The sequence below is a fragment of the Lepus europaeus genome, chromosome 3 (assembly GCF_033115175.1).
Source record: "Lepus europaeus isolate LE1 chromosome 3, mLepTim1.pri, whole genome shotgun sequence".
In the NCBI taxonomy this organism is placed as follows: Eukaryota; Metazoa; Chordata; class Mammalia; order Lagomorpha; family Leporidae; genus Lepus; species Lepus europaeus.
This window is the reverse complement of record NC_084829.1, coordinates 52881951-52908201: the sequence shown is the minus strand read 5'-3', so window position 1 is coordinate 52908201 and position 26251 is coordinate 52881951. Positions and strand designations below refer to the sequence as shown.

Here is a 26251-nt window from a genome sequence, read left to right as displayed (position 1 = left end):
GTTAGTAACAGACTCTGGTTCCAAGGTCTCTGGGTCTCAGTACTGCCTCCTTTTTAGTCCTAGTTTGGATTCTCATGTCATCTCAGATAAAGTGTGACTGTCTGCATTGCATGTGACCTCTCTGACATTCAGTTTCATAAACTGAACAGATAGTAATAATAGTTACAGATTAACTGAACAGATAGTAGCAATAGCTGGTTATGAGGATTAAATACACAATGCATCAGAAAGATCTGGGGTTGGAGCAGGATCATTAGGAGATTTGTAGGAAATCTCAGTTCTCTAGTTCTTCCTTCCACTAACTCCCATGTGACACTATTACCACAGATGCTCATGTGTTAGCCTGCAAGAATAGTCCCATTGTAGCCAATGGGGACCTGAGACTGGTCTGGTCCATGTGAGGATAACTGTTAATAGGTAACTTGTGAACCAAGGAAGATCTTCCAGGAGTTTCTCTCATCCTCGCATGAAGAAAGCAGTCACTGTGATAGGATTTTGGAGTGATGGGGCTCCCATTACCACTACCACTACCATTACCATTACCATTTCTATCTTCATGCTGATGCTCACTGTCAGCAGGTGACGGTGCAGTTAGTTGGGTCCCTGCAACACTCATGGGAGAACAAGACTGAATTCCCAGTTTCAGGCTTTGTCCTAGCCCATCCCTGGATGCTGCAGACATTTGAAGAATGAATTGGCAAATGGAAGGTCTGTGTGTGTGTGTGTGTGTTTCTTTGCAGGTTTGTCTTTTAAATAAATAAAATTTTAAAAGTGAAAAAGAGAGGGCAAATACTTCTTTAGCACTTTAGTTTTATTTAGTCATACATCATAAAATATACTTTTATTCCATGGTTTCATTTATTTATGTTAGGAAAATCAGGAGACTACTATCATGGCTGGGAAGCCCAAACTTCACTATACGGATGCACGGGGCAGTATGGAACCCATCCGGTGGCTTCTGGCTGCAGCTGGTGTAGAGTTAGGTTCTGCTTAGGTCATCATCTGTTACATCTAAAATTGACTGCATCAGATATATTCAACACATAAACTAGGAGATATTTCTTACTGAATGACTTGAAAAAATTGGTGCCTTAAATATAAATTGCCAATTACAAAGAAAGAGATTGATATCTTTGATCCAATAAACTGTTACTAATTCCTCTCATCAAAGAACATACTCATTAAAATAAACTTAAGATATTACTCTTAATTGTAGATTTTCATTTCAAAAACTGTAAAAAGCAATTTATGCCATTTATTCAATAATTAGAAGTAACATTGATAGGCTATTTGATGCCATTAGAGAATTATTCATGTTTAGGGTGTGATAACATTAAATAGTTCTTATAGTTTAGAGGAACACATAGACTATTTAAGGATAAAATATATTCAGGCATCTCTTAGCAACAGAAATAGATTTGAGAAATGTGTCATTAAGTGATTTCATTAGGGCAATGTCATAGTGTGTACCCACACAAAGTTAGATGGCACAGCTACTACACAGCTAAGTTATAGGTAGAGTCTATTGCTCCTATGCTGCAAGCCTGTACAGAATGCTACTGTATTGAATTTCTCAGGAAATTGGGACATTATGGTAAGTACTTATGTATCTAAACATTTCTAAACATAGAAAAAGCTACAGTAAAAATATGGCATAAAAGACTCAGGAAAAAGTACACCTGTATAGGACATAAGCATGAATGGAACTTCTAGAATAGAATTTGCTCCGGGTGAGTCAGTGGTGAGCGGTGAGCAAGTGTGAAGGCTGAGACCCTGCTGTACACTATTGTAGACTTATCAATACTTGAGTCTGGGCTACACTCAATTGATAAAATATTTCTCCTTATTCATAAGTTAGCTTTATCTTACTGTCACTTTTTTACTTAGCAAACTATTTGTTAAGTTTTAAATCCTTTTTTTTAAAATTGAACTTAGTTTGCGTTAAGAGCTATACAAGAGATTTTCTTTCTTTGTATCTTTCTATACCTTTTTCAAATGTAAAATGTCTTATTTTCATTCTTTTACCTTTAAAACTTCTTTGATAAAACCTAAGACACAACACAAACATAAGCCTAGGCCTACCCAGGGTCAGGGTCATCAATATCACTGCCTTCCACTTCCACTGCTTGTTCCACTGGAAGAACTCCAGATGTAGTAGCACTCATGAAGCTGGTGTCTTTATGGTTACAGTGCCTTTCTCAGAATATATCTTGAAGTACCTGCCTGAGGCTCTTCTTGAGAATCCATCACTGTTTTCTAACACATGTTCATTGTGAGTTGCTTGGGTTCTTTCATTTTTCATCCTAGATTTACCTAAGCCAATAGTGCCCCACAATCTTCATACTAACGAAAATATTTTGGTGTTTGGTTTAAAAAAGATTGATTTATTTGAAGGACAGAGCAACAGAAAGAGAGAGGAAGAAACAGAGACACCCGCCATTCCCTGGTTCAAACAAGACTAGGCTAGTTCAAAGACAATAGCTTGGAATCCCATCCAGGTCTCCCACATGGGTGGCAGGGGTCCAGGCACTTGGGACATCACCCACTGGCTTTCCAGGCATGCTATCAGAAAGTTAGATCAGAGGTGGCGTAGCCCAGTTTCAAACTGATGCCCCATTATGGAATGCTGGAGTCCCAAGCGATGACATAAAAAGCCACACCACCCCAGCAGCCCCAGCATCCATATTTCAAACTCTTTAAGGAATTTGTTGTAATTTTCACAGATTTACACTAAATCTTTCATTCCGAATTTGTTTTGAGGGTTGTTCATCTTTTTCCTCTTTGCAGGTTTTCTTTCCTCTCTGAATCAGCCATGTTTTCACTAAGATATAGGAATTTTTCAGCCCCATTATAATATTAGGGGTAAAACATTGTATGAGCAAACTCTTAAAAAGTACTTGGAAAAATGAAATGAAATTATAATTAATTTTCATGCAAAAATTTTGAAATTCAAAAAGATTTTGAAATATGAATATACATTTTCCATTAACTTTTTTTTTAATTTTTTTTTTTTTGGACAGGCAGAGTGGATAGTGAGAGAGAGAGACAGAGAGAAAGGTCTTCCTTTTTCGTTGGTTCACCCTCCAATGGCCGCTGCAGCCGGTGCACCGCGCTGATCCGAAGGCAGGAGCCAGGTGCTTCTCCTGGTCTCCCATGTGGGTGCAGAGCCCAAGCACTTGGGCCATCCTCCTCTGCACTCCCGGGCCATAGCAGAGAGCTGACCTGGAAGAGGGGCAACCGGGACAGAATCTGGCGCCCCGACCGGGACTAGAACCCAGTGTGCCGGCGCTGCAGGCGGAGGATTAGCCTATTGAGCCACGGTGCCGGCCTCCATTAACTTTTTGATGATCCTTCTTTCGTGTAGTTTGTGGTTGATAAAAGGGTCATTTTGATATGCATGACTAAATAGAATGTCTAGGGTGCCCTTCAAGTTATTACGAAGGAAAGAATAGTTTGCAGAAAGATGAAAGGACATTGGTTTGGTGATAATTGTTGAAGCTAGGTGAGGGGTACAAGGAGCATTATTACACTTTCCTGTCTGTACATGTTAGAAACTTCCAAAAGGTATATTAGGCAATGCATGTCATTAAAGCTAAAATAAAACAATGAATAGGAGATGGGAGGGAATGGATCATAACAAACTATCCATTCATTCTGTAATCATTTTGTTGAGCACCTAGTCAGTGCCAGGTTGTGTGCTAGATCCACAGGGAAGGATCCCTGTTCCTACCCTGCCTGTAAATCTATGAGGATGGAAACAAGTAAATCTGTGACTCAAATGAGAAATTGGAATATCTAGAAACCCACAAATTAAAAAACCATTTTTGGGGTCAGCATTGTGACTTAGCAGGTTATACCATGGTCTCCAGCATCAGCATCCCATATGGGACCCAGTTGGAGTCCTGGCTGCTCCACTTCTGATCCTGCTCCCTGTTAATGCACCTGGGAAAGCAGCGAAAGATGGCCAAAGTGAATGGGCCCCTGCCCCCATGTGGGAGACCTTGATGAAGCTCCTGGCTCCTGACTTCATCCTGGTACAGCCGGGGCTGTTACAACCATTTGGGGAATGAACCAGCAGATGGAAGATCTCTCGCTCTAGCTCTTGCCTCTAATTCTGGCTTTCAAATAAATAAATACAACAAATCTAAAAAGCGGAAAAAGAAAAAAAAAAAAAGACCATTCTTCCTATGTTTGAACGGGTAATGCTGTCAAGTGTCTGAGTTACTCTGCTGAGTGCTGCCCTCTAGTGGTGCTAGTAAGAAAAAACTGCCTAGTGCAAATGAGGGGGACCCAGAAACTTGGTGAGGGTTTTCCTGGACAGCCATTCATAGATAATCTCTGGAGCTCTTGTCCCTCAGATGGGAGTAGAATAGAAGGCTTTCATGTGAGGTGATCTTTTAAAATGTGTATTTTTAACCATTTGAAAGGCAGAACGAGAGAAAGAGAGAGAAAGCAAGATCCTTCATCAGCTTGTTCATTCCCCAAATGCCCACCACAGCCAGAGCCAGGCTGGAGTTCATGTTGCATGAGACTTCAGCCTCATCCTTTCTCAATTTTATGAAGAAACAACACATAAGTTATCGTAAACACTGCAGTTCCATTCCGGGTTGCTTTATCTCTATAAATACATAATGAAGATTCACCATCATCCATAACTCAGCTTTGTGGTCTAGGATAGGTTCGGAGCCTATGGGCAGAATGAGCTCAGCACAGGAGGGTGAGGGGGTGATGCTTGTGGCCCAAATCTTCTTCATCTCTTCGCAATGCCCAGCCTAACAGGCAGAGGCTGACTGGAACTGTGCCCGGAGCTTGTGGTTTCTCTCTGCTCCACCGCCGATTCCTACAATCCCACCCATCACTTTATCCTCACAAGCAACCTTACACCCACCAACCCCACTCCTGCAACGACCACCCACCACTAATCACACTTGCCCTAGAACTGGACGTGGTAAATTTTTTGAACATGCTATATTAAATCTCTGTATCATGATGCTGTGCAATCCTGTGATTTCACAGCAAAGTCTGTCATTCAGGATGTTATAAACCCAGAAATTCCTAATTTTTTTCTCCTAAAGAACTCCTTTAAACCATTTCAAACGCTAATATTATTAACCACTTGAGTTAGGTGGATTATGCCCTGCACTGTAAATGTTAAATACATTAAAATATTCTTCTTAAGAAAATGTTCTACTTCCATTTTGTAGATGAATAAATTAAAGCTTAGAGACATAAAATAATTATATCCAAATTGCATGCTACTATAAGGCAGAGACAAGATGAGAATCAAATCATATTGACATTGAAATACAGAACATCTTAATAAATGTCTCCTTATTTTAGGCTTCATAGATTCTGCATCTTAAGTAAACCACATTATTATTATTATTAAATAAAAATTGATTTTCATGTTTGTATTAACTACTAGAAATCATTCAAAAATTGTTATCATATTGGAACAGCCTTGAAATTGAATGACACTAATCCTAAATGACTTGTCACAGGATGAGGAGTAATTTACACCAATATTAAATTACTGGAGGGGCCAGCGCTGTGGTGTAGTGGGTAAAGCTGCAGCCTGCAGTTCTAGCTTCCCATATGGGTGTGATTTGTGTCCCACTTCCGATCCAGCTTTCTGCTATGGCCTGGGAAAGCAGTGAAAGATGACCTAAGTCCTTGGGCCCCTGCACTGCTTTGGGAAGACCAGAAGAAGCACCTGGCTCCTGGCTCCTGGCTTCGGATTAGCGCAGCTCCAGCCATTGTGACCAACTGGGGAGTGAACCAGCAGATAGAAGACCTCTCTCACTCTCTCTTTCTGTCTCTGCCTCTTTGTAACTCTGACTTTTGAATAAATAAATAAATTTTTAAAAAATTACTAGAGCTAGACCATGCAGAATGTACATTTTTATTACTATAATACTGACTTAAATCTTTCAAAAACACAAAAAGGATTTATATGATAAGTCAATCACCATGTCAAAATCTTATGGCTAACTGATATTGATTGAACATTTAATATACTCCTACCTTTCATTGCTTAGTGATTTAACCCCTATAAAAAGCTATAGTATCTTTACATAAGTATACTCACTTTATAGATAGGATACCAAAACACAGATTATTTTGTAAGGTGACAGAGGTCACGATTTCAGTACATGAATACAGTAATATTAAGCCAATTTATCACATTAAAAATCAAAAATGTTTATTGTAACAAATGAATGTGAGGGCTCCAGTTCCTTCCTTAACCTGGGAATTCCATGCTAGAGTGCCCCATATTTTGTAACTGAAGATGTTTCAGTTGGGAGGGTTAAGGGTATGCAGCAACTAGGATGCATTTCATCCATAACTGTGCTCCTGGGAATGAGGTGACAGAAATTAGAGTGGAAGATTTTTGTGTCAGGAATTCCTGTGATCATTGCCCCATGGTGTATCCCATGATGGAAGCACTAAAGGTACTATTTTTATCTCACATGAAAGCAAGGCTTTCCCAAGGTACTGAAAGCCCATGACTAGAAGCACATACTGTCCCTTCCTTCCAGGGACAACCACTCCCAAATCTAGGCTTTACCACGGACAGCAGTGGGGTCAGAGTGGAGGTGAAGGGCGCTATCTAAATGAACAGCAGTGGGTGATCGTCCATGCCCTTTCCTTGAAGGATCTAATCTAAAATTCTCGACGGCCATGAGCAGTATCTTACCTTTTCCACATTAGGAGCCAGACAGGGGCCATTAATGTTTAATGGCCTGTGATGCTATAGAATGAACCAACAAAAAACCTATTTATTCTTTATATTTCTAGTTTGAAGAGAAATTTATAACATCTCGAGAAGACATGCAGAAAATTAAAAATGGTAAGGATAATCATCTAAATACCCTTGATGAGGAAACCTTAAAGAAGTTTAAATGCCATGCAATGCCTTTGTGCTCATAAAGTAGCATTTGGGGATGAACAGAGAGCCAGACACTGATTAAAGTGAGGAGTGGGGCTCTTGAACCTATAGAAATCCTCCAAGGAAAAAAATAGCTAAATCTCTCAGAGAATCAAAGACAGGAATGTCCCCAGTGTACTGGGAATGCCCTTTGTTTTCTACTGCTTTCTGTACTGTGAATAATGTACGATAAGTTCAGGATACCACACTGGCCTCTTCATGCAAATACTCAAGTAGATGTGCATCCTACTACTTGAATTAGAAGAAAGGAGGAGAAATAAGTCCAGCAGCTATCCTGAATTCTTTTCTATTACATGTGTGACAATACAAACTCCTTGAAATATTTTAGGTTTGATTATAATACTGTGCTGAATTAACTGTAAGTCCAGGTCAGAGTGTGAGGAGGGAAAAGAAGAAGGGCTGGTTGCCATGGGGTTGAGGAAGCAGGCCAGCCTTGCACAGACTTTCCAGTGCTGTTATTTGAGGAGCACACATGGGGTACCACATAGAAATGTCTCTCAGAGCTGGCCTTGATGTCACAAACACCTGAGACTTTGGAAATATCCTATTATAAATGGTATTTGAATAGCTTCCAGAAATAGCATTTCCCAACTCCACCTAACATCTCCTTGAAGATAAAGTAAGCACTAAAAAAGGGAGCCTACAATGAAAAAATGGAAATTGGGAAATGAAATTAAATTGGGAAACTAAATGGGAAATTAGAACATTAATGAAATAACAGAACAGGAGTGAAAAGAGTATTCATAAGTAAAAGGAGGACTCAGGAAGAGAAAAACAAAAGATGATGTAACATGAAAGGAACTGGGCAATCATTATGCTTTCATTTTATCCAGTCATTTCAACAAACTTTCCATTGTTGTTGTTCTTGAAAGAGTGGGACTCATAGACAATTTACTTTATTTTTTTTTCTTTCTTCAAAAGATGAAAGTTATATGTTCCAACAAGTGCCCATGGTTGAGATTGATGGGATGAAGCTGGTGCAGACCAGAGCCATTCTCAACTATATTGCAGACAAGCACAACCTCTATGGGAAAGACATAAAGGAGAGAGCACTGTACGGTACATTTTCTGTTCTCAAATCAGCAGATGACACAGGGATGATGTGGGGCTGGCTTGAGTGAGCAGAACCGTGGCAGGGAGACCAGGACCAGCAGCAGTGGGACTGTGGGCATGCACTGAGGTCCCCTGTAGCAGGATTCTGGGAGCATGAGGGGGTGTTTATGGGATGCATTCAGGTGACTGTGATCATAGAAGGGAATGCAGTTCATGGACGCAGCCCAGAGACAGAGGTTTCCAGACACTGCTGGACCATGAAGTAAGGAGGATGGAGGAAAGACGATTCCAGATGCACAGAGTTACAGAGGTGGAGAGTTTGTGAGAAGGGACCAGTTGTCTGAGCATCTAGAGTGTAGGCCTGGGAAGGGAAGAATCCAAAGGAGCTTATTTTTATTTTCTAGAAATTACTTGAGTGATCTTCAAGAACCCATGATGTCAGTGTATTCTATGGATGACTGGGTAGATAACAGTTAGCAAAGGCTGATAGTCCAAGGTATTGGGGGTTCTTGAAGCATTTAATACAGGACTGAAGTAGTCAGACTGAGTCAGTACCTCAAAGCTTGAGGAATCACTGGTACTGCTTAAATGAAACAAAATCTTATGTAGAACCATTGGCAGTTCCTCATCAAATTAAGCATAATATCACCAGTGACACAGTAATTCTACTTCTAGGTTTATATTCAAGAAAAATGAAAATATCTCCCATCTAATACTTGGACAGAAATGTTCTTGGTAGTAGTATCCATCATATCCCAACAATGGCCATAAATCAAATGTCCATGGACAGGTGAATGGATAAGTAAAGCACACAGTATGCTTTACCCACGCCATGGAATAGAGTTTGTCTGCCAAAAAGGGGTGAAGATCTGAAGGATATGACAAAACAGGTGGATCTTAAGGACTTTATACTGCATAAAAGAAAACAAACAGAAAAATGCTCCATGTGGGCCATGTATGACCTGTGTTGTATGAAATGCCCACAAAATTGTGTAGCATTTAAAATGCCACTAGAGTTGCCCACATTCCATACCAGAGTGCCTGGGTTTGAGTTTAGACTTTGGTTTTGATTCCTGCTTTTTGATAAAGCATACCCCAGAGGGCCCCTATGTGATGACTGTGTTAGCTGGGGCCCTGCCACTCATATGACTCGAATTGAGTTCTGAGCTTTTGGATTTGGTATAACAGGACCCAGGATGTTGCCAAATTTGGGTAATGAACCAGTGAATGGAAGATCTCTGCCTTTCAAATAAAAATAAATGAAATAAGTAAGAGAATTTCTAATATTGGACAAAAAATTCGCCTGGGATAGTTCAATGTGGGAGAAGAAGGGACATGTATTAGGTGAATGCGCCAGGGAAAGTCTTCTGAGATGACAACATATGATTCTTCAGTCATGCTGTGTTTGTGCACAGGACACAGCAGAGCAGAGCTCAAATCCTATATGTAACACCCATGTTTACATCAAGCAGGGATCCACCACGTGCTCTCATTACCACGACTATTAACAGATCACTGACATTGCATTTGGTTGTGGGTATAGAAAATATTTGAGACACTTATCTAATCCTTAGTTTGTCCCAGAAATAAATATGAATATATAAGTAAAAATCATAGCATAATGAGTAGCATATGAAAGGCCCCCATAGACAGTGAATTACTTTGGACCCATTTATATACCATTCTATTAAGTTTTTACTATAAGCTCAAACATGGGATGCATTTGACAATTAAGTCGTTTTTGTCTACCAGGATTGATATGTATACAGAAGGCATAGCAGATTTGAATCAACTGGTTCTTCAATACCCATTCCTTCCACCTGGGGAACAAGAGGCAAGCCTTGCTCAGATAAAAGAAAAAGCAAGAAACCGCTATTTTTCTGCCTTTGAAAAGGTACATGGAAGCTGATTCACCTTTAAGGGCACTATGGATTTAGAGTATGTTTTGGTCTCAAGAGTATGTCCTTGCAGTGTGGGTCGCTATAGTGAAAATGTTGTAGACTGAGTAGCTCAATGCTAAACGTTTACATCTCTAGTTCTGTAGACGAGATGTGCAAGGTCAAAGCACTGGCAGATTTGACATCTGGTGAGGGCCTGTTCTTGGCTCACAGATGGCTGACTTCTAGCTGTGCCCTACCATGGTGGGGAGGCCAAGAGAGCTCTTTGGGGGCCCTTTCATAAGGTACTAATGCCATTCCTGAGGGCTCCACCCTCAAAATCGAGTCACCTTTCAAAGGCTACACCTGCAAGCAGCATCACTTTGGGGGTTAGGATCTCAATATATGGTTTTACTCTGACTCTCATATTCAGTAGATCATAAGAATGGCTTTCCTGGAGCACTGACCTTCACTTCCAAAGAGCCTTCCTTAATATTAATTTAGCACACTGGGGCTTAAGGAATTGAATGAAAATATATGTGAAAAAGAATATGAGTTAAAGTTTCATCAGTGAAATTTAATTTACTAAAACCCACCTTAGAATTCTCAACTAGAAAAAATTTCAAGGGCTTTCTAGAACCTGACCAGTGGAAGTGATTAAGTCAAACCACAAGTTGGGGTAGATGGTATAGAAAACCAACCATTTAAGTCAAGAGCAACCTGATGACAACAACATCACAAAACATCCTGGTGCCATGTGTAGGGAGTCGGGAGAGCAGCTGCCTGTTAGAACAAGGTAGTTTTTCAAGAGTGGATGATGTGGCAAAAGGAGGGAGAGGAGATAAATGAAGTGATGTTAAGAAAATAACAATCTACAGAATCTGGGACATGGCTCTCACCATTTAAAGAAAGTTTTGCAAAAATAAGGAAACAAAATTCCATCATTTCATCAGCTCTTCTATAAATAGATATATAGCATCTTTCTTTATTGATATTTCTCTTGAATGTAGAAGAATTCATCAGTATCATACCTGCCTAAAATCATATAGGATAAAAATGAAGAACCAGAAATATTTGCAAGGGATACAAGAGATTTGTGAATAAATGACTAACAGCTTAATTTCTATCAGATACAACATGATATAATTTATTTTGTCAGTCATTTAATAAGTTAATGTATTCTTCAGGAGATAACCCTTGGCAAATGGAGAAGAGGCAAATGAGGGTGGGCAGTGTGGTTGTCACAGGAATCTGGGAGTAAGAATAAACTGAGAGTCTGGGCTTTCACTAAGTTGTAGACAGAGTCCACTTCCCAATTTCCATCATGAGATAGTGGCCCTAGAGAAAGATCTGGATCTCCACACCTCTCAATGAGATAGTAAAACTATAAAACTCAGCTTGGAAAGTCTCAGAGGGGAGCAGGGGCCCCAACCTGACTGTGACCATGATATGAATCTTCCAATTCACTACGTTTTGAAGAGCCATGGACAAGACTACCTTGTTGGCAACAGGCTGAGCAAGGCAGACATTCACCTGGTTGAACTTATCTATAATATGGAAGAACTGGACCCCAATGTGATTGCCAGCTTCCCTCTGCTGCAGGTGATCTACCTTCCCGCCCTTTGAGGACAGGATTCACATTTCCTATCTTAGAACATAATATCCTTAATCTAGGGTAAAGACGTTTTGAGCCCTCATCTTTTTATTCATCTTCTTTCTTGGGTCTCCAAAATGAACTTTGAGACCTTTTCTGGTGCAAGAAGAAATCTTGCTTAATAAGGAAACATTCTGTGGATGCCAATGCAGAATATTAGCTTTTTAAGAGGACACAGGGCTCATCACATCTCTCCAGAGCCCCATCTTCCACCGTGCTACCTGTGCCTGATTTCTCTGTGATTCCCTTCATCTCAGGTGTGTCCTTGTCTTTCTGCATTGAGTCCATCTGAGCAGATCTCTTTCCATGTGATTTCTCTTGCTCAGCTCTACCTCCAACTCTCAGTACTTGTATTCCTCTCCGCAGGGTTCTCCCCACTTGTCTTCTACAACTACCTTTCTCTGTAAGTGTGGAAATTGGCTGTGATTAACCATTGTTTAGACTTTAATGTTTTATATTTCCCATTCCAGATCAATTTTACCCAAATTTTAATTTGTCATGTTGGAGACTTCTAAGCTTTGGTGTTTGACATTAATCCTCACTATATTCTAAAAGAACCATCAAGGTTCAGAGTTATTGTGTAAGGAGGAATACATGGACAATTGGAATATAAAGTCTTAGTGATGTCTTGGAGAATATGTTATTGAACCACGTTTTTCTTCCTTTTACCTTTATTCCCACTGGGTCCTGTTTCTGAGCCTCGACACTGGTACTGACAAAGGGGAATCAGTTGGTTTTTGTCTAGGAGGGGTCAGACTTCCTGGGCTGTGCTTTGGGTTGGGTGGTCTCTGTCTCCTCTTTGAGGGGCTGTGATTTGTGCACTACAGGCCCTGAAAACAAGAATCAGCAGCCTCCCCACTGTGAAGAAGTTTCTTCAGCCTGGAATCCAGAGGAAGCCGCCTTTGAATGAGAAAAGTAAGGAAGAAATATTGAAGATTTTCATGTAAATAAAGCAGGTGTGGAAGACAAGCCCATGTAAACCAGTTTTCTTGGGTTTTGCACTGTTGAAGTACATCCCCTAAGTTTTGATTCTTTCTATTGTAAAGCCAATAAACTGTTTCAAATAATACTGATTATGAAATAAATACTCCTGAGCAGAACTAATGAGAATTTACTCCTTTTAACTATGATCCAATGTGAAATCTGATTTCCGATGTCCTTGTAGTAGCTTTCTTGACATTAAATACTGAAGAAAAGAATGCAAACAAGTTGTTTTAACTTTTCCAACTATAGTCTGACAATATCTGTTTTATGGCCTATGAAAAAATCAATAATAAAAATTCACCTCTGAGGGGCCAGTGCTGGGGGTTCACATGGAACGTTAAAAGTAGTGGAGCTTGGCCGGCACTGCGGCTCACTAGGCTAATCCTTCACCTGCAGCGCCGGCACCCCGGGTTCTAGTCCCGGTCAGGGCACCAGATTCTGTCCCGGTTGCTCCTCTTCTAGTCCAGCTCTCTGCTGTGTCCTGGGAAGGCAGTGGAGGATGGCCCAGGTGCTTGGGTCCCTGCACCCACATGAGAGACCAGGAGGAAGCACCTGGCTCCTGGCTTCGGATCGGCGTAGCTCCAGCCGTGGCAGCCATTTGGGGGGTGAACCAACGGAAGGAAGACCTTTCTCTGTCTCTCTCTCTCACTGTCTAACTCTGCCTGTCAAAAAAAAAAAAAAGTAGTGGAGTCAGTGCTGTGGCGCAGTGAGTTAACAACCTGGCCTAAAGCACGGGCATCCCATATGCGCGCCAGTTCAAGACCCAGCTGCTCCACTTCCAATCCAGCTCTCTGCTATGGCCTGGGAAAGCAGTAGAGGATGGTCCCCAAGCCCCTGGGCCTCTACATCCATGTGGGAGACTCAGAAGAAGCTCCTAGCTCCTGGCTTTGGATTGGCGCAGCTCCAGCCGTTGTGGCAAATTGGGGAGTGAACCATTGGATGGAAGGACCCCCTCCCATGCCTCTCCTCTCTCTGTGTAACTCTGACTTTTAAATAAATAAATAAATCTTTTTAAAAAAAAGTAGTTCACCAAGCTCTCACTCCAGCTGTATCAGCAGCACTGGGGGCCTGTGGAATCCCCTCTCACCTGCTTTACCTGGGCAGATGTCTTCCTCCCAGGATCCATGCTTCCATTGTTTTCTGCTGTTTATTTCCCTCCATGCAGACCTGGAGTGTTTCTATCACTCGCAGTGGGTCTTGTTTCTGGGTTTCCCCCTGCGCTCTATCCTACAGAATTCACTCCCCTTTTTAAACATTAATTTCACCTCGCATAAGTTGGACCATCCTATCACTATTCCACCCTTCTTGGAACCTCTCAAATAATTTTCTTCTCCACTTCTGATTAAGCTCTCTTTATTGGCTTGGAAAGCATTGGAAGATGGCTCAAGTTCTTATGCCCCCGAACCCATATTGTGGGCCTAGAGGAAGCTCCTGGCTCCTGGATCCTGGCTGTAGATTGGCGCAGCTCCAGCCATTGTGGCCATCTGGGGAGGAACCAGTGAATAGAAGACCTCTCTTTCTTTCTCTGCCTCTGTCTCTCTGTAACTCTGCCTTTAAAATAAATAAATAAATCTCAAAAAAAATTAATGAAATAAATTGAAGACACAAAAACATGGAAAAATGTTTCATGCTCATGGATTGGAAGAATTAATATCAACAAAATGTCCATACTGCCTAAAGCAATTTACAGATTCAATGTGATTCCAAACTCAAAATACCAAAGATGTTCTATTCAAATTTAGAAAAAAACAGTCCTAAAATACATATGGAAACACAAGAGACCCTGAATAGCCAAAGCAATCTTAATAAAAACAAAGCCAGAAGCATCACTATAACAAGTGTCAAGATATACTACAGGACTATTAAAATCAAAATAGCCAGATAGTGGCACAAAAAATAGACTTGTGAATCAATGCAACAGAATTGAAACCCCAAAAGTTAATTCATGTGCCTACAACCAACTAATCTTTGAGAAATGAACTAAAATCACTCCCTGGAGAAAGGACAGTATCTTCAACAAATGGTGTTGGGAAAATTGGATATCTACGGACAGAAGTATGAAACAAGACCTTTACCTTGCACACTATACAAAAATCAACTCACAGTAGATCCAGGATCTACACCTAAGATCCAAAACCATCAAATCTCTAGAGGAAAATATAGGAGAAATGCTGCAACAGATTGGCATAGGCAAAGACTTCTTGAATGAAACTCCTGAAGGACAGGCAATAAAAGCAAAAATAGACACATGAGATCATGCCAAGCTAAGAACTTCTGCACAACAAGGAAAACACTCTACAAAGTGAAGAGGCAATGGACAGAATGGGAGTAAACATTTTCAAACTACACATCTGATAAAGGATTAATATCTGAAATGTATAAGGGGCTCAAGAAACTCAGCAAAAACAAAACAAGCAACCTAGTTAAGAAATGGGCAAAAGACATGAGCAGACAGTTTTCAAAGGAGGACATACAAAAGGCCAACAGATACATGAGAAAATACTCAGGATCACTAGCCATCAGGGAAATGAAAATTAAAACCACAGAGAAATAGTACCTAACTCCAGTTAGAATGGCTATCATTCAAAAATCAAAAAGTAGCAAATGAAGGTGAAGATGTGGAGAAAATTTACCCAAATACACTGTTGATGTGAATGAAAACCCTTACAACCATTATGGAAGAGAGTACAAAGATTCCTCAGAAAACCAAAATATCAATCTTTCATTTGACCCAGCTATCTCACTCCTATGAATTTACTTAAATGAAATGAAAGCAGCATACAAAAGAGTTATCTATATTCCTGTGTTTATAGCAGATCAATTCACAAGAGCTAAGATATTAAATAAGCTAATTACTGGATAAAGGAAATATAGTATATATTCACACCATGTAATACTACTCAGCCATACATGAGAATGAAATCCTGCTGTTTGCAGCAAAGTGAATACAACTTTAGACTATTATGATTAGTGAAATAAATCCAAAAGGGCAAATATCATGTGATTTCTCTGATTTGTGATAGTTAATATACAGAGACAGTATAAAAATTGAACTATATGAATGAAGTTGACATATTTGGATTTGATTATTATTTACAACTCTTGTCTATATTCCTGCTTAACAGTGCTCTTTCTACTTTTTATTTGTTAAACTATTTAATGGAGCACTAAGCCTTTGACTATAAAGAAAAAAATTAAGAAAAAAAGACAGACACTGAGAGAGAGAGAGGGAGAGAGAGAGAGAGAAAGAGGGGGGAAAGAATCATATTACAATTACATCTATAAATTACAATAAATATGTTACGTTTCTACTAAAGGAAATATAGATATAAAAGGGAAAAGGAAACTGAGTGGTTATGTTTTGAGATAAAGCTTATCAATTAGGACAAAGTTCTATGAGACCTAGTATTCTTTCAAAATAATCGCTTAGGAATGTGTAAGAGGTTCTTGTGGTTTGTGAGTTTGTCAGGGAGACAAACTATGCAAATAATATTGCTAGATTTAATAGATAAAATAGAGGAAACTCAGGCAAAATTTAATTTGAAATAACCAGTTAATAGTTTTAGTATAACCATTCACCATGCAATGTTAGGGACATAGTTATCCTAAAGCTGTTTATATTTTACTGTCCATTATTTTATTTGGCAAACCAGTGTGATGGTTTCCAACATGGAGTCAGCTTGCTCTTTACAGATCATCACCTGCCAGCCTAGGTCGGAGGGGTGATTTTTTATCTTAGTCCTGTATCCATCTCATGAAAGCACCAAAGGTTCTTCAAAAAGCCATTCCCCTCTAACTGGCAAATGGAGTGAAATCTTTCGAAATTTTGTTTAATCTTTTTTTGCCAACCTTGAAAGGTAAAATACTGATCACTTGTATCCTGATAGGAGCATGACTTAGCATTTTCCTTCTAGTCAAGTGAGGAACTCTGTGGCTCAAGAATTATATAGGAGTGGCTTTTATTTAACTAGACCCATTGTTTTCAGAGGAAGGGAGTAATTGAACTAAATAAATAGCTGGTCAATGCATCAGGAACTAGTACTGAGTATTTGAGCCAAAAGTGAGACAGACTTTTACAAAGTAAACACTGATCTTATAAATCTTTTCATATTTTCTAACATTTACCTCTGTAGGTACCTAGAAAAATACTTTAAAATGTGTGCTTGTAATGAGAAAAGGTAGTCTTATACTCATTTTGTACCTTCTGGCTATAGTTAGATAATATTTTAAGCATTGGTTTTCCTTTGTCTGTTGAGTACATCCTCACAGAAATTTAAAAAATGAAAAATTTAGAAAACTAGAGCATGAGCAGTAAAGTATGAGAATGTTAACATCATGAGTAGAAAAAGAGATGGTAGCACTTTATACAACTGAGAATATGACCTTAGCCAAAAGGCAGAGAAGCAATGAGAACACAACTAAGCAAGAGGAACTGTGGGAATTTATGCTGAAATTGCTTTCTCTATAGCAGTAGTCAACATAGAATTGTTATGAATTGTGATACTGTAGTACTACCTAGGTTGAAAGACTGAAAGTTAAAAATTAATAATAATAGGAAAAAATTAGTCCAAATATCAGATAAACTAAATTCTAATTCAATCTTAGACAGTAATTAATTGAATGAAAAATATCATTCTCTCCTTCGGGTTCAAACAACTCAGGATAAACTTAGAAAATGGCTAAGGCTGAGTATCTCAAGCTTGGCACTAGTATTTTTTTATTGGGCAATTCTTTGTGTGTTGGGCTGACTTGTCCTTTGCAGGATGCTTAGAGGCTTCCTTGGCCTCTCTCAACCCGACTCTGTAGTGCTACACCCATTTCCATGCCCTTGTTATGAAACCAAAAATGTCTCCAGACATTGCCAAAAGTTCTGTGGTGTCAGGGAGCAAAATAACCCTTTGATAAGATTCACTGAACTGTGAATTAAACTGCATTAAAAAAAAACATACAAACACCCAACTGGAATGCACAAGTTAACAGGATTAGAATGGTTGAGGCAACAATGTTATGAAATAACTGGTAATATTTGGAACTAAAAAAATTTATAAAGTAAATACCATGATTAACAGTGAATTCTCTGAATATCCAGTTGTCAAAGGAATAAGAGTCTAATAATTCACAGGAAAGAGTATAGAAACCATAGAGAAAGATATTGAAATGACAACGAGGAAAAGCTGTTGTAAGATGTTTCAGAGAGCAGTGTTTGGATGCAGATGAGTTGATATCTTAATTTTAAGGGGAGGAAGGCAAAGATTTAGGAGGTACTACAGCTGTTGATTGAGGTGCGATACTGGCAGGCAGGAATCACCTGGGCAGAAGGGGTAATGCACCAACCTGGCAACATAACTTCTTTAAGTTATCACTGCAAATATGCTGGACTGGAAGAGGAGCAACCAGGACAGAATCTGGTGCCCCAACCGGGACTAGAACCTGGGGTGCCGGAGCCACAGGCAGAGGATTAGCCTAGTGAGCCACGGCACCAGCCAACTATATACCTTTCAAAATAAGCCCATTTTCAAGTTGGGAGACATACAGTTCTACTAGTTAGTCCTCAGTTTGCATAATTTTTTAGGTTGTCAAGGAAAATTAAGGCATATTTTCCCTTCAGTCAAGCTTCTAAAGAGCTTTTAACAGAGAGGAACTCATGAAATAAATGGTCCTGTATTTCTCTCCTCTGCTAGCTTTAAGTTGACTAATGGACTCTGGATGGGAAAATGTGAAACATGCCCTTAAAGAGAAGCAGAGGATGGGTAAGTTTCCATGGTGGAGCAGAAAAGCTCTGGACCTGATATCAGAAGGAGGAATTTTCACTGATCCAGCATCACAGAGAATATGGCATGGGCAGCTGCTCACTCTCTGAAGTTCAGGGCTCTTCTGTAAAGAGGATATTAGAGGACTGGCACTGTGGCGTAGTGGGTAAAGCTGCCGCTTGTGATGCCGGCATCCCATATGAGTGCCGGTTTGAGAGCCGGCTGCTCCACTTCTGATCCAGCTCTCTGCTATGGCCTGGGAAAGCAGTAGAAGATGGCCCAAGTCCTTGGGTCTCTGCACCCACCTGGGAGACCTGGAGGAGGCTCCTGGCTCCTGGCTTTGGATTGGCGCAGCTCTGGCTGTTGCGGCCAATTGGGGAGTGAACTATCAGATGGAAGTCCTCTCTCTCTCTCTCTCTCTTTCTCTCTCTCTCTCTGCCTCTCCTCTCTCTGTGTAACTGTGACTTTTAAGTAAAATAAATAAATCTTTTTAAAAAAGAGGATATTAGGAGCTATTTCCTAGGGTTGTTGTGGAGGACAGACTCACTCCCAAGATGCTGACTGTGAAAGAGAAATACAGGTATGTGGCCCAGAGGACATCATCGAGGCTTCTCATTCTCCGTTGACCCAGAAGGATTTTGTGGTAACCTTTGCCCCACTCTTGGTCACATCTTTGTGACCCATATTTGAAAGAGCTAGAAGGTTTCTCATCTGGAAGAGAGCTGTAAATACCTTGGAAGATCAAATTTCATTTCCCTTTGTAGTGTGATCCTCTGTCAACAGCTAAGCCAGTTTAGTATGAGGAGCAGAATCAGTTAACTCTGAACTCTGGACCTCACAATTAAACATTCCCTATACTAGGGTAAGCCTCACTCTCCCTTTTATTCTGCTGGTTCGTGCCACCTCCATTTCCCTGACAGGAAAGCACAACACACACCATCTCCATTGTAAGATGGATGAATTAGGTACATATGTTTCTAAAATACTTTAACTTTCTAAACTTTAGATTATTGTTTCACATTTTAAAAAAACTTAAAACTTCTTTTAATTTGTAAAGAAGAAAGAGAGAAAGAGAGAGAGAGAGAGATCCTTCATTTATTTTTTCACACCCTAAATGCCAGCAAGAACTGAGACTGGACCAGGTTGAAACCATGAGCCCAAGAGTTAATCTGGAACCCCTATATGGATGGAGGGGACTTCTTGAGCCATCACCTGCTGGATTAATTTCCAGAATATATAAGGAGATCAAGAAATGCAACAGCAACAAAACAAACTAGTTAAGAAATGGGAAAAGATCATGAACAGGAAGTTTACAAAGGAGGAAATACAAATGGCCAACAGACATATAAAAATTGCTCAGTATAACTAACAATCAGGGATATGTAAATGAAAACCATAATGAGGTATCACTTCACCCTAGTTAGAATGGCTATCATCAAAAAATTGAAAAATAGCAAATGCAGGTGAGGATGTAGAGAAAAAAAAGGTACCCTGTTGGTGGGAATTGGAGTGGATTCAGGTGACTATGACCACAAAATATGATGCAGTTTGCAGGCATAGCCCAGTCACAGAGGCTTCCAAACACTGATGAACCATGAAGCCAAAGTGCAGTGTCATCATGATTCAAGTACTCAGGCTGTTGAGAGGCTGGACTGCAACTGGCAGTGTAGTACAATGTAAAAATTCTTTAAGTGTTAAGAGATAAAGATCTGGGAAGGGAAGAATCAGAAGGAAATTTCCAGAAATTATAAGAATGATAACCAGCACCCAATGGTGTGAACTTATTTTTTAATGGTTTATTTTATTTATTTATAAGGCCAGGTGACACAAAGAGAAGGAAAGGCAGAGAGAAAGAGCTCTTCCACTGGATAGTAGCAGACTCAAACTGGCACTCCCATATGGGATGCTAGCAGCTTAACTCGCTGTGCCATAGTGCCAGCCCTGATGTGAACGTATTATGTAGATAAGAGTTGGAAATACTGTACCAAAGAAATCTGGACCAGAAGTGTTTCATACAGGACCAAAGGAAGGAAACCTGGAAAGTCTCCTCCCTGTTCCAATGGAATTTCTTAGTTGAAAATAAAATCCTGGAGATTCCAAGAAGGCAGAATAGGGAATGAGCTTACTGCTCTAGTCTAGGCGAAGATAATTAAAAAAAAAAAAAAAAGAAGTGGAGAGAGTGCAATTTCAGGGAAGAGCTAGGGAGAAGCTGCAGTGGAAACTCCAGGAAAGAAAGAGGGATGCTGTAGGCCTCCATGGAAGCTGTGGAAGTGCGCAGCTCAGGACCCCAGCAACCAAGAACCTCAGCATCAACTTTGGAGAGTGAAGTGAGACCAGACTGCAGCAGCCTGACCCACTGGGAATAAAGCTGCAGGGAGAGCCTGGCGTGAGTCTGGGCTGAAGCTCTGTGGGGGACAGTGTACCTGCCAACCTAGAGGGAAAAATGGGGAACGTTTTTCTTTCCCCAACCACCCAACAGTGGTGCCCTACAACTAGCTGAGAGAGGGCAGGTGACCTTTTGGACATCATAACAGCTGCACCAGCTTGTGTTGTGCACCCAGCAACCAGCTGAAAGGAAATGCCTGAATCTGACTGGGAGGATTGACAGGGGTATGGGCACCTACATAGGACTGAGAGGTGCCCCAGGCTCCCAACAGATGACAGGCTCTAGGAGCATCTCCACCTCTCTGTGGCTGGGACAGACTAGAGGGGTAGAGAGGATACTTGGCACCCTGTGACTGTGGGAATCTTGTGAGCTGGGACTCTTTCCACACCTTAAGGAAATCCTAAAACTCGCATGTTGGGTTGTTTGACTGCATCCCATAAATCTCCAACACTGATTTTTAATTTTCCAATTTCTTCTTCTTCTTTTTTTTTTTTTTGGTCTGACTGTAAAACTTCCAGAGGTTTGTCTTCTAACTTGGATGTTCTTTCTTCTTCCTCACCAAGTCTGGTGAAAAGGCTTTCCATCTTATTTTTTACTTAATCTATTGAATTCAATTCTGTGTTCATACACTGTTACTAATGTATTTCTATTTAAATATGAAGTGATATTTAAAAAGAAAAAGAAACACAGACAGATCAGACACCAGAGTTTCCCTAATAAACATTGTGTGGGAACTCATGCTCCCAAAAGTTAACTTTGGCTAAACTTCAGTGTGGTTACTCTAGTTCCTTTCCTAAAGTAAGCATTCTACCCAGTGTGTATCATATTTTCCAGGGGAAGAAATTCTGGTTACAAGAGTTACAGCTGTGCAGCAATAAGAACCCATTTCACTCATGACAAGGGCTCCTGGGGAATGTGGTGATGGAAAGTACAGCAGAGGCCCCTTGAAGGCAGGACCTTAGATAGTCATTGGCCCACAGCACACAACACGCTGAGGGCACCCGAGGATCTGTTCTGTTCTTGCTTGAGGGAACAGGCTGTCTTCCATAATTGAAAGTGTAAGACCCCTGCTAAAAGTAAATATTAAACTAATTTTAGCAAGGGTTAAAAAGTTTGGCTGCTGACAGTAGCCATTCCTTAAGATAACTGTGTCTCCACCTGCCTACAGAATAGCCTTGGGAAACTGCCTTGTGAAACTGCTCTGTGTAACGGTCTCACGCGATAACACTTGCAGGAGTCCGGAAAAGAGTTGCAATAAGGTTCTGTGACCATTGTATAAACTTACCCCTTCCCTCACTAAAATCGCAACAAGAGTTTGCCCTTCAAAATAGCCAATCACCAAACGCCCCGCATACATATGTTAATCAGGTGGCTATTGTCTTTAAAAACTGCTGTAACCCCTGCTCAGGGCTCTCTCACTCTCTGGACTGCCTGAGGTGCTGGGGAGCCCGTTTGCGCAAACGTATTAATAAATATCCTCTTGCTTTTGCATCTACTGGGCTGGAGTTTTGGGTCTTTGGGCGACCACCCGAGCGCGTTGGATTCCCAGATTTGGGGTCCTTCAAAAGAACACACACTCCCTTCCCTCGATTTCCTCCTAAATCAAGACCTAGTTGTGTGCATCAGAGGGGTCAGTGTGGAGGTGAAGTGAACCTACGAGAATCAGCAGCTGTTCCTGTGACGCATGCCCTTTTCTTGGTGGATCTAAATTAGATTTCCTAGTGACCAGACTCCTCTCTCTAGCTGTCCAACTAATAAATCTTACCTTCTCCATGTTATGTGCCCAAGAGGGGCCATTTAAGTTTAGAAGCTATAATGCTATAGAATGAACAAATAAGAGCCCTTTTACTGTTTCTGCTTCCAGTTTGAAGAGAAATTGATAAAAACTCGAGAAGATTTGGAAAAGCTAAGAAATGGTTAAAAATAACTATCTAAATTCTTTGTTATGGGTGTACTGAATAAAATATTTAAACACCAGATGATGCCTGGGTATTGGCAGGGTTGTAATCAGGATGGTGCAGAGGGAAAGGTTAGCTCATATGTGAACAGGCCTGACAACTGAGAGCTCAAAGGGCCAGACCTCTCTGAGTGTCTGCTAAAGGAACCTTCCACAGTGCCTGTCGAAGCCTCCTCCTTGCTTTGTGATGCTTTACTCTCCACGAAGGAGCTACTGTCTGCTCACACTCACACACTGCCAGGCTCCCAAGGGCCCCCAAGAACATGAATGAGGATGAAAGGAGGAGAAATTTAACAGCTTTCTTGAGTTTCTTCTTTTATATTTTAGAAGGCAATATCCTTGCAATTTTTTAGGCTTCATAATGAGATTGTTGAATTGGCTGAAAGTGTTGGTCAGGGTAAGAAGATGGAGAGGAAGAGCAAGGGCCAGCAGCATGGAGCCAAGGACGCAGGCCTTCCTTGCACACAATGTCCAGTGGTATTATTTGAAGAGCACACATGGGCCCCACATAGGAATTTCTCTAGAGCTGATGATGATGTTATGAATGCCATGAGACTTTAGGAACCTCCTGCCCAAAATGGTATCCAGATGGTCCCTGGTTGTAGCATCTCCAAGTTTTCCCCTAAAATCTCCATGTAGATATAGTAAACACCAAAAATACAGGGACCTATCATGTATATAGATGGGAAATAAAAATACCAATGAAATAATGGTCAAAAAAAGGGTAGGACTGATAGGAAAAAGAAGGAACACAGAGCACTGAGATCAGAATATCATTTCACTTGAAAGAGAATGCATTTTTTTTCATTTCGTATTTTTGCTCATTTCAAGAAACACTTTAATATCTTAAAGAGAGTGATGCATAGACATTTTACCACCTTCTTTCCATTCTTCCAAAAGATGAGTCACTGATGTTCCAGAAAGGGCCTAAGGCTGAGATAGATGGGATGAAGTTGGTGCAGACCAGAGCCATTCTCAACTGCATTGCCAACAAATACAACTTCTATGGAAAAGACATACAAGAGAGAGCCCTGTGCTCTGTATTCTCTGTTCTTACATCAGCAGATAATGCAGGGGTGATGTGAGGCCTGCTCAGAGTGAGCAGCACCATGGCAGGGGAAGCAGGATCAGCAGCAGGCAGAACAGTGGGCATGCACTGAGGTCCGGTGGTGGTTTTGTGGAATAGCTGAAAAGACTGAGGCAGATAAGAAATCTGCACCATGAGGTTCACCTGGCATGGTGTCTGTAGGGACACAGTGAGTGTCACTCTGTAAGACTTTCCTCATTGGGTTGTCCGATAAAACATAGGACATCCGTGTTAATGTGAATTTCAGGCAAAAAATAATTTTTTAGCAGAAGTGTATCTAAAACATTGTGTCATACTAAAACTTATGGTTTATCTGAAATTCACACTTACCTGAGTGTCCTGTATTTTATTTATTGAACTAGCAACTGTATTTCTATACTTTCCCTCCCTGCCTCACCTAAATCCACTTTTGAAGCCTGTGAACCTTTTTTGTACCAATTGAAATGCTCTATCCAAGGCTACCACTATACAATCTCTATTATGTCTTTGTTTACAGCATACTGGGATCACATTTTTTAATTGACACAAGAATATTGTACTGTGCATCTATATTTGTGGTATAGCATATGATACTTTGGAACATGTGTACATTGTATAGGGTTCCAATCAGGGAGGATCTCTCCAGATATTTGACATTATGTATTTAGTGTTAGTTTCTCCTACAGACTTTGAGCTACTGGGGGCATAACATTTATCTTGTTTGAGTCTAATATCCAGAGCTTCACAAAAACCCTGATTATAGTAGCAGTTCAATAGATAAGGTATGCAGATGTTAAAAGAGGTTATGGAAAATAGAATTAAGATGTAAGTTTATATTGATGCAAAAGACTTTTTTATATCTATGCATTGTTTTTTCATGATTTTTTGAATAACCTAGTAGATTTTAAATTTTTTATGAGAAGTTTTAGCTAATGCAAGAGGATAGTGCGACAAACCCCAAATAACTCATGATCCTGATTGATAAATTGCCAAATATCTTTTTTCATCTACACCACAGTCTTGGTGGGGGGGGTCTCCTTAAGATAGGTCCACGTCCAAATCCTGGGTCCTTTATATGTGATCTTCTTTGGGAAAACTGTCTTCACAGGTGTAATTATCATAAGACCTTCAGGCAACACCGTCCTGGATTATCAAGAAAGGCCCTGAATCCAATGACAAGTGTCCCCATAACACAGAGAAGAAAAGTCAGACAGGCAAGGGGTGAGGAGGTGGAAGACAGAGGGAGAGACTACCATGATGTGGCCACAGCATCAGAAGCCACTGGCTGCATGGCCCACACTGGGAAGGAAGAGGTCCCACCATGCTCGGGGTTGGGGTAAATTGGGTGGGAGATGAGGGTTTGGGACACTGTGAGGTTGCATTCTGCAGGGAACAGGGACTCACTGAATGACGTAAGGAATGTGATAGTCACATTTACATTTTAGAGAAACCACTGTGATTCTAAGTGTGGCATGGATTGAAATGAAGTGAAGTCACAATCAGAGCATGGTGTGTGCCTATCTACTCCCTTGCACCCTTTTCCACTAAAGGAAGCTCACTCTAGGCAAGGAGAACTCCTGGTGCTCACACCCAGACTTCCTGGGGGAGGTGCATGTGAGGAGTCCAATTTGTTGATGAATTGAAAAATCACTCCTCACCGCTGCCCCTTGGCCCAGGGACTGATCCGAGGTTCTCTCTGCAGGCCTTCTTCAAAGACCTTGTGATACAATAAATGCTTGTTACTTTAAGTCTCTAAATTTTGGGCTAGTTTGCAATAGACTTGCAGCAGTAAATAACTAGTACACCCATGCCTGCCTCTCTGACCTCTTTCAAATATTTATGCTTTGCTTAGGTAGGTTTTTCAGATTTTATACTTACTTCTTAATCATCATATATGAAGGATCTTCAAAGCTTTCATGGGAAAATGGAATTGAAAAATAATGCATACTTTTCATGCACTTGTTGAATCCCACTTGTGCATAGATCCTCAGATTCCTGCTTGGTTCTAGAAACCTAGCCACATAAGCCACATAATTTTCCTTCTTAGCATAGCTAAATGATAAATTATGGTACCTACTCACTCTATTTCATTCTTTCTTTCTGGATTAATTAATTTGAAAGGCAGAGATACAGAGGAATGAGGAAAGACAGAGAAAGAGAGAGAGAGAGAGAGACTGAGATCTTCTACCCGCTGGTTCACTCCCTAAATGGCCACAATGGCTGGGACTGGGCCAGGCTGAAGTCAGGAGCCTGGAACCATTCAAGTCTCCCACATAAGTATCATGAGCCCAAACACCTGGGCCATCTTCCACCGCTTTCTCAGATGCACTAGTAGGGACCTGGGTCGGAAGTGGAGCAGCCAGGAATTGAACCAAAGCTCATGTGGGATGCCAGAGTCTGAGATGGCAGCTTAACCTGCTGCACTACAACACTGGCCCCCTGACCTCACCTTTCAGTATTTCCTCATCATGCACCCACCATATTGACTTGACTACCATGTCTGAATCACAGGTTTACCTGCGACTCTGCTTCTGAGGAAAGAGAAGTTTATTTAGCTCACAGTTTTGGAGAGTGA

At 40.7% G+C, this 26251-nt stretch overlaps 1 protein-coding gene across 1 annotated transcript; it reads left to right on the top strand.

The window, feature by feature from the left end:
• Window positions 1–892: 892 nt before the first annotated feature.
• On the top strand, window positions 893–26251 carry LOC133756549 (glutathione S-transferase Yc-like). The gene is made up of 11 exons (XM_062187216.1): window positions 893–973; window positions 1668–1673; window positions 6799–6850; window positions 7871–8003; window positions 9755–9896; window positions 11350–11481; window positions 12361–12476; window positions 22964–23007; window positions 23511–23691; window positions 24785–25012; window positions 26188–26251. Exons 1-11 carry the CDS (start codon window positions 893–895, stop codon window positions 26249–26251), a joined length of 1179 nt encoding a protein of 392 aa, XP_062043200.1.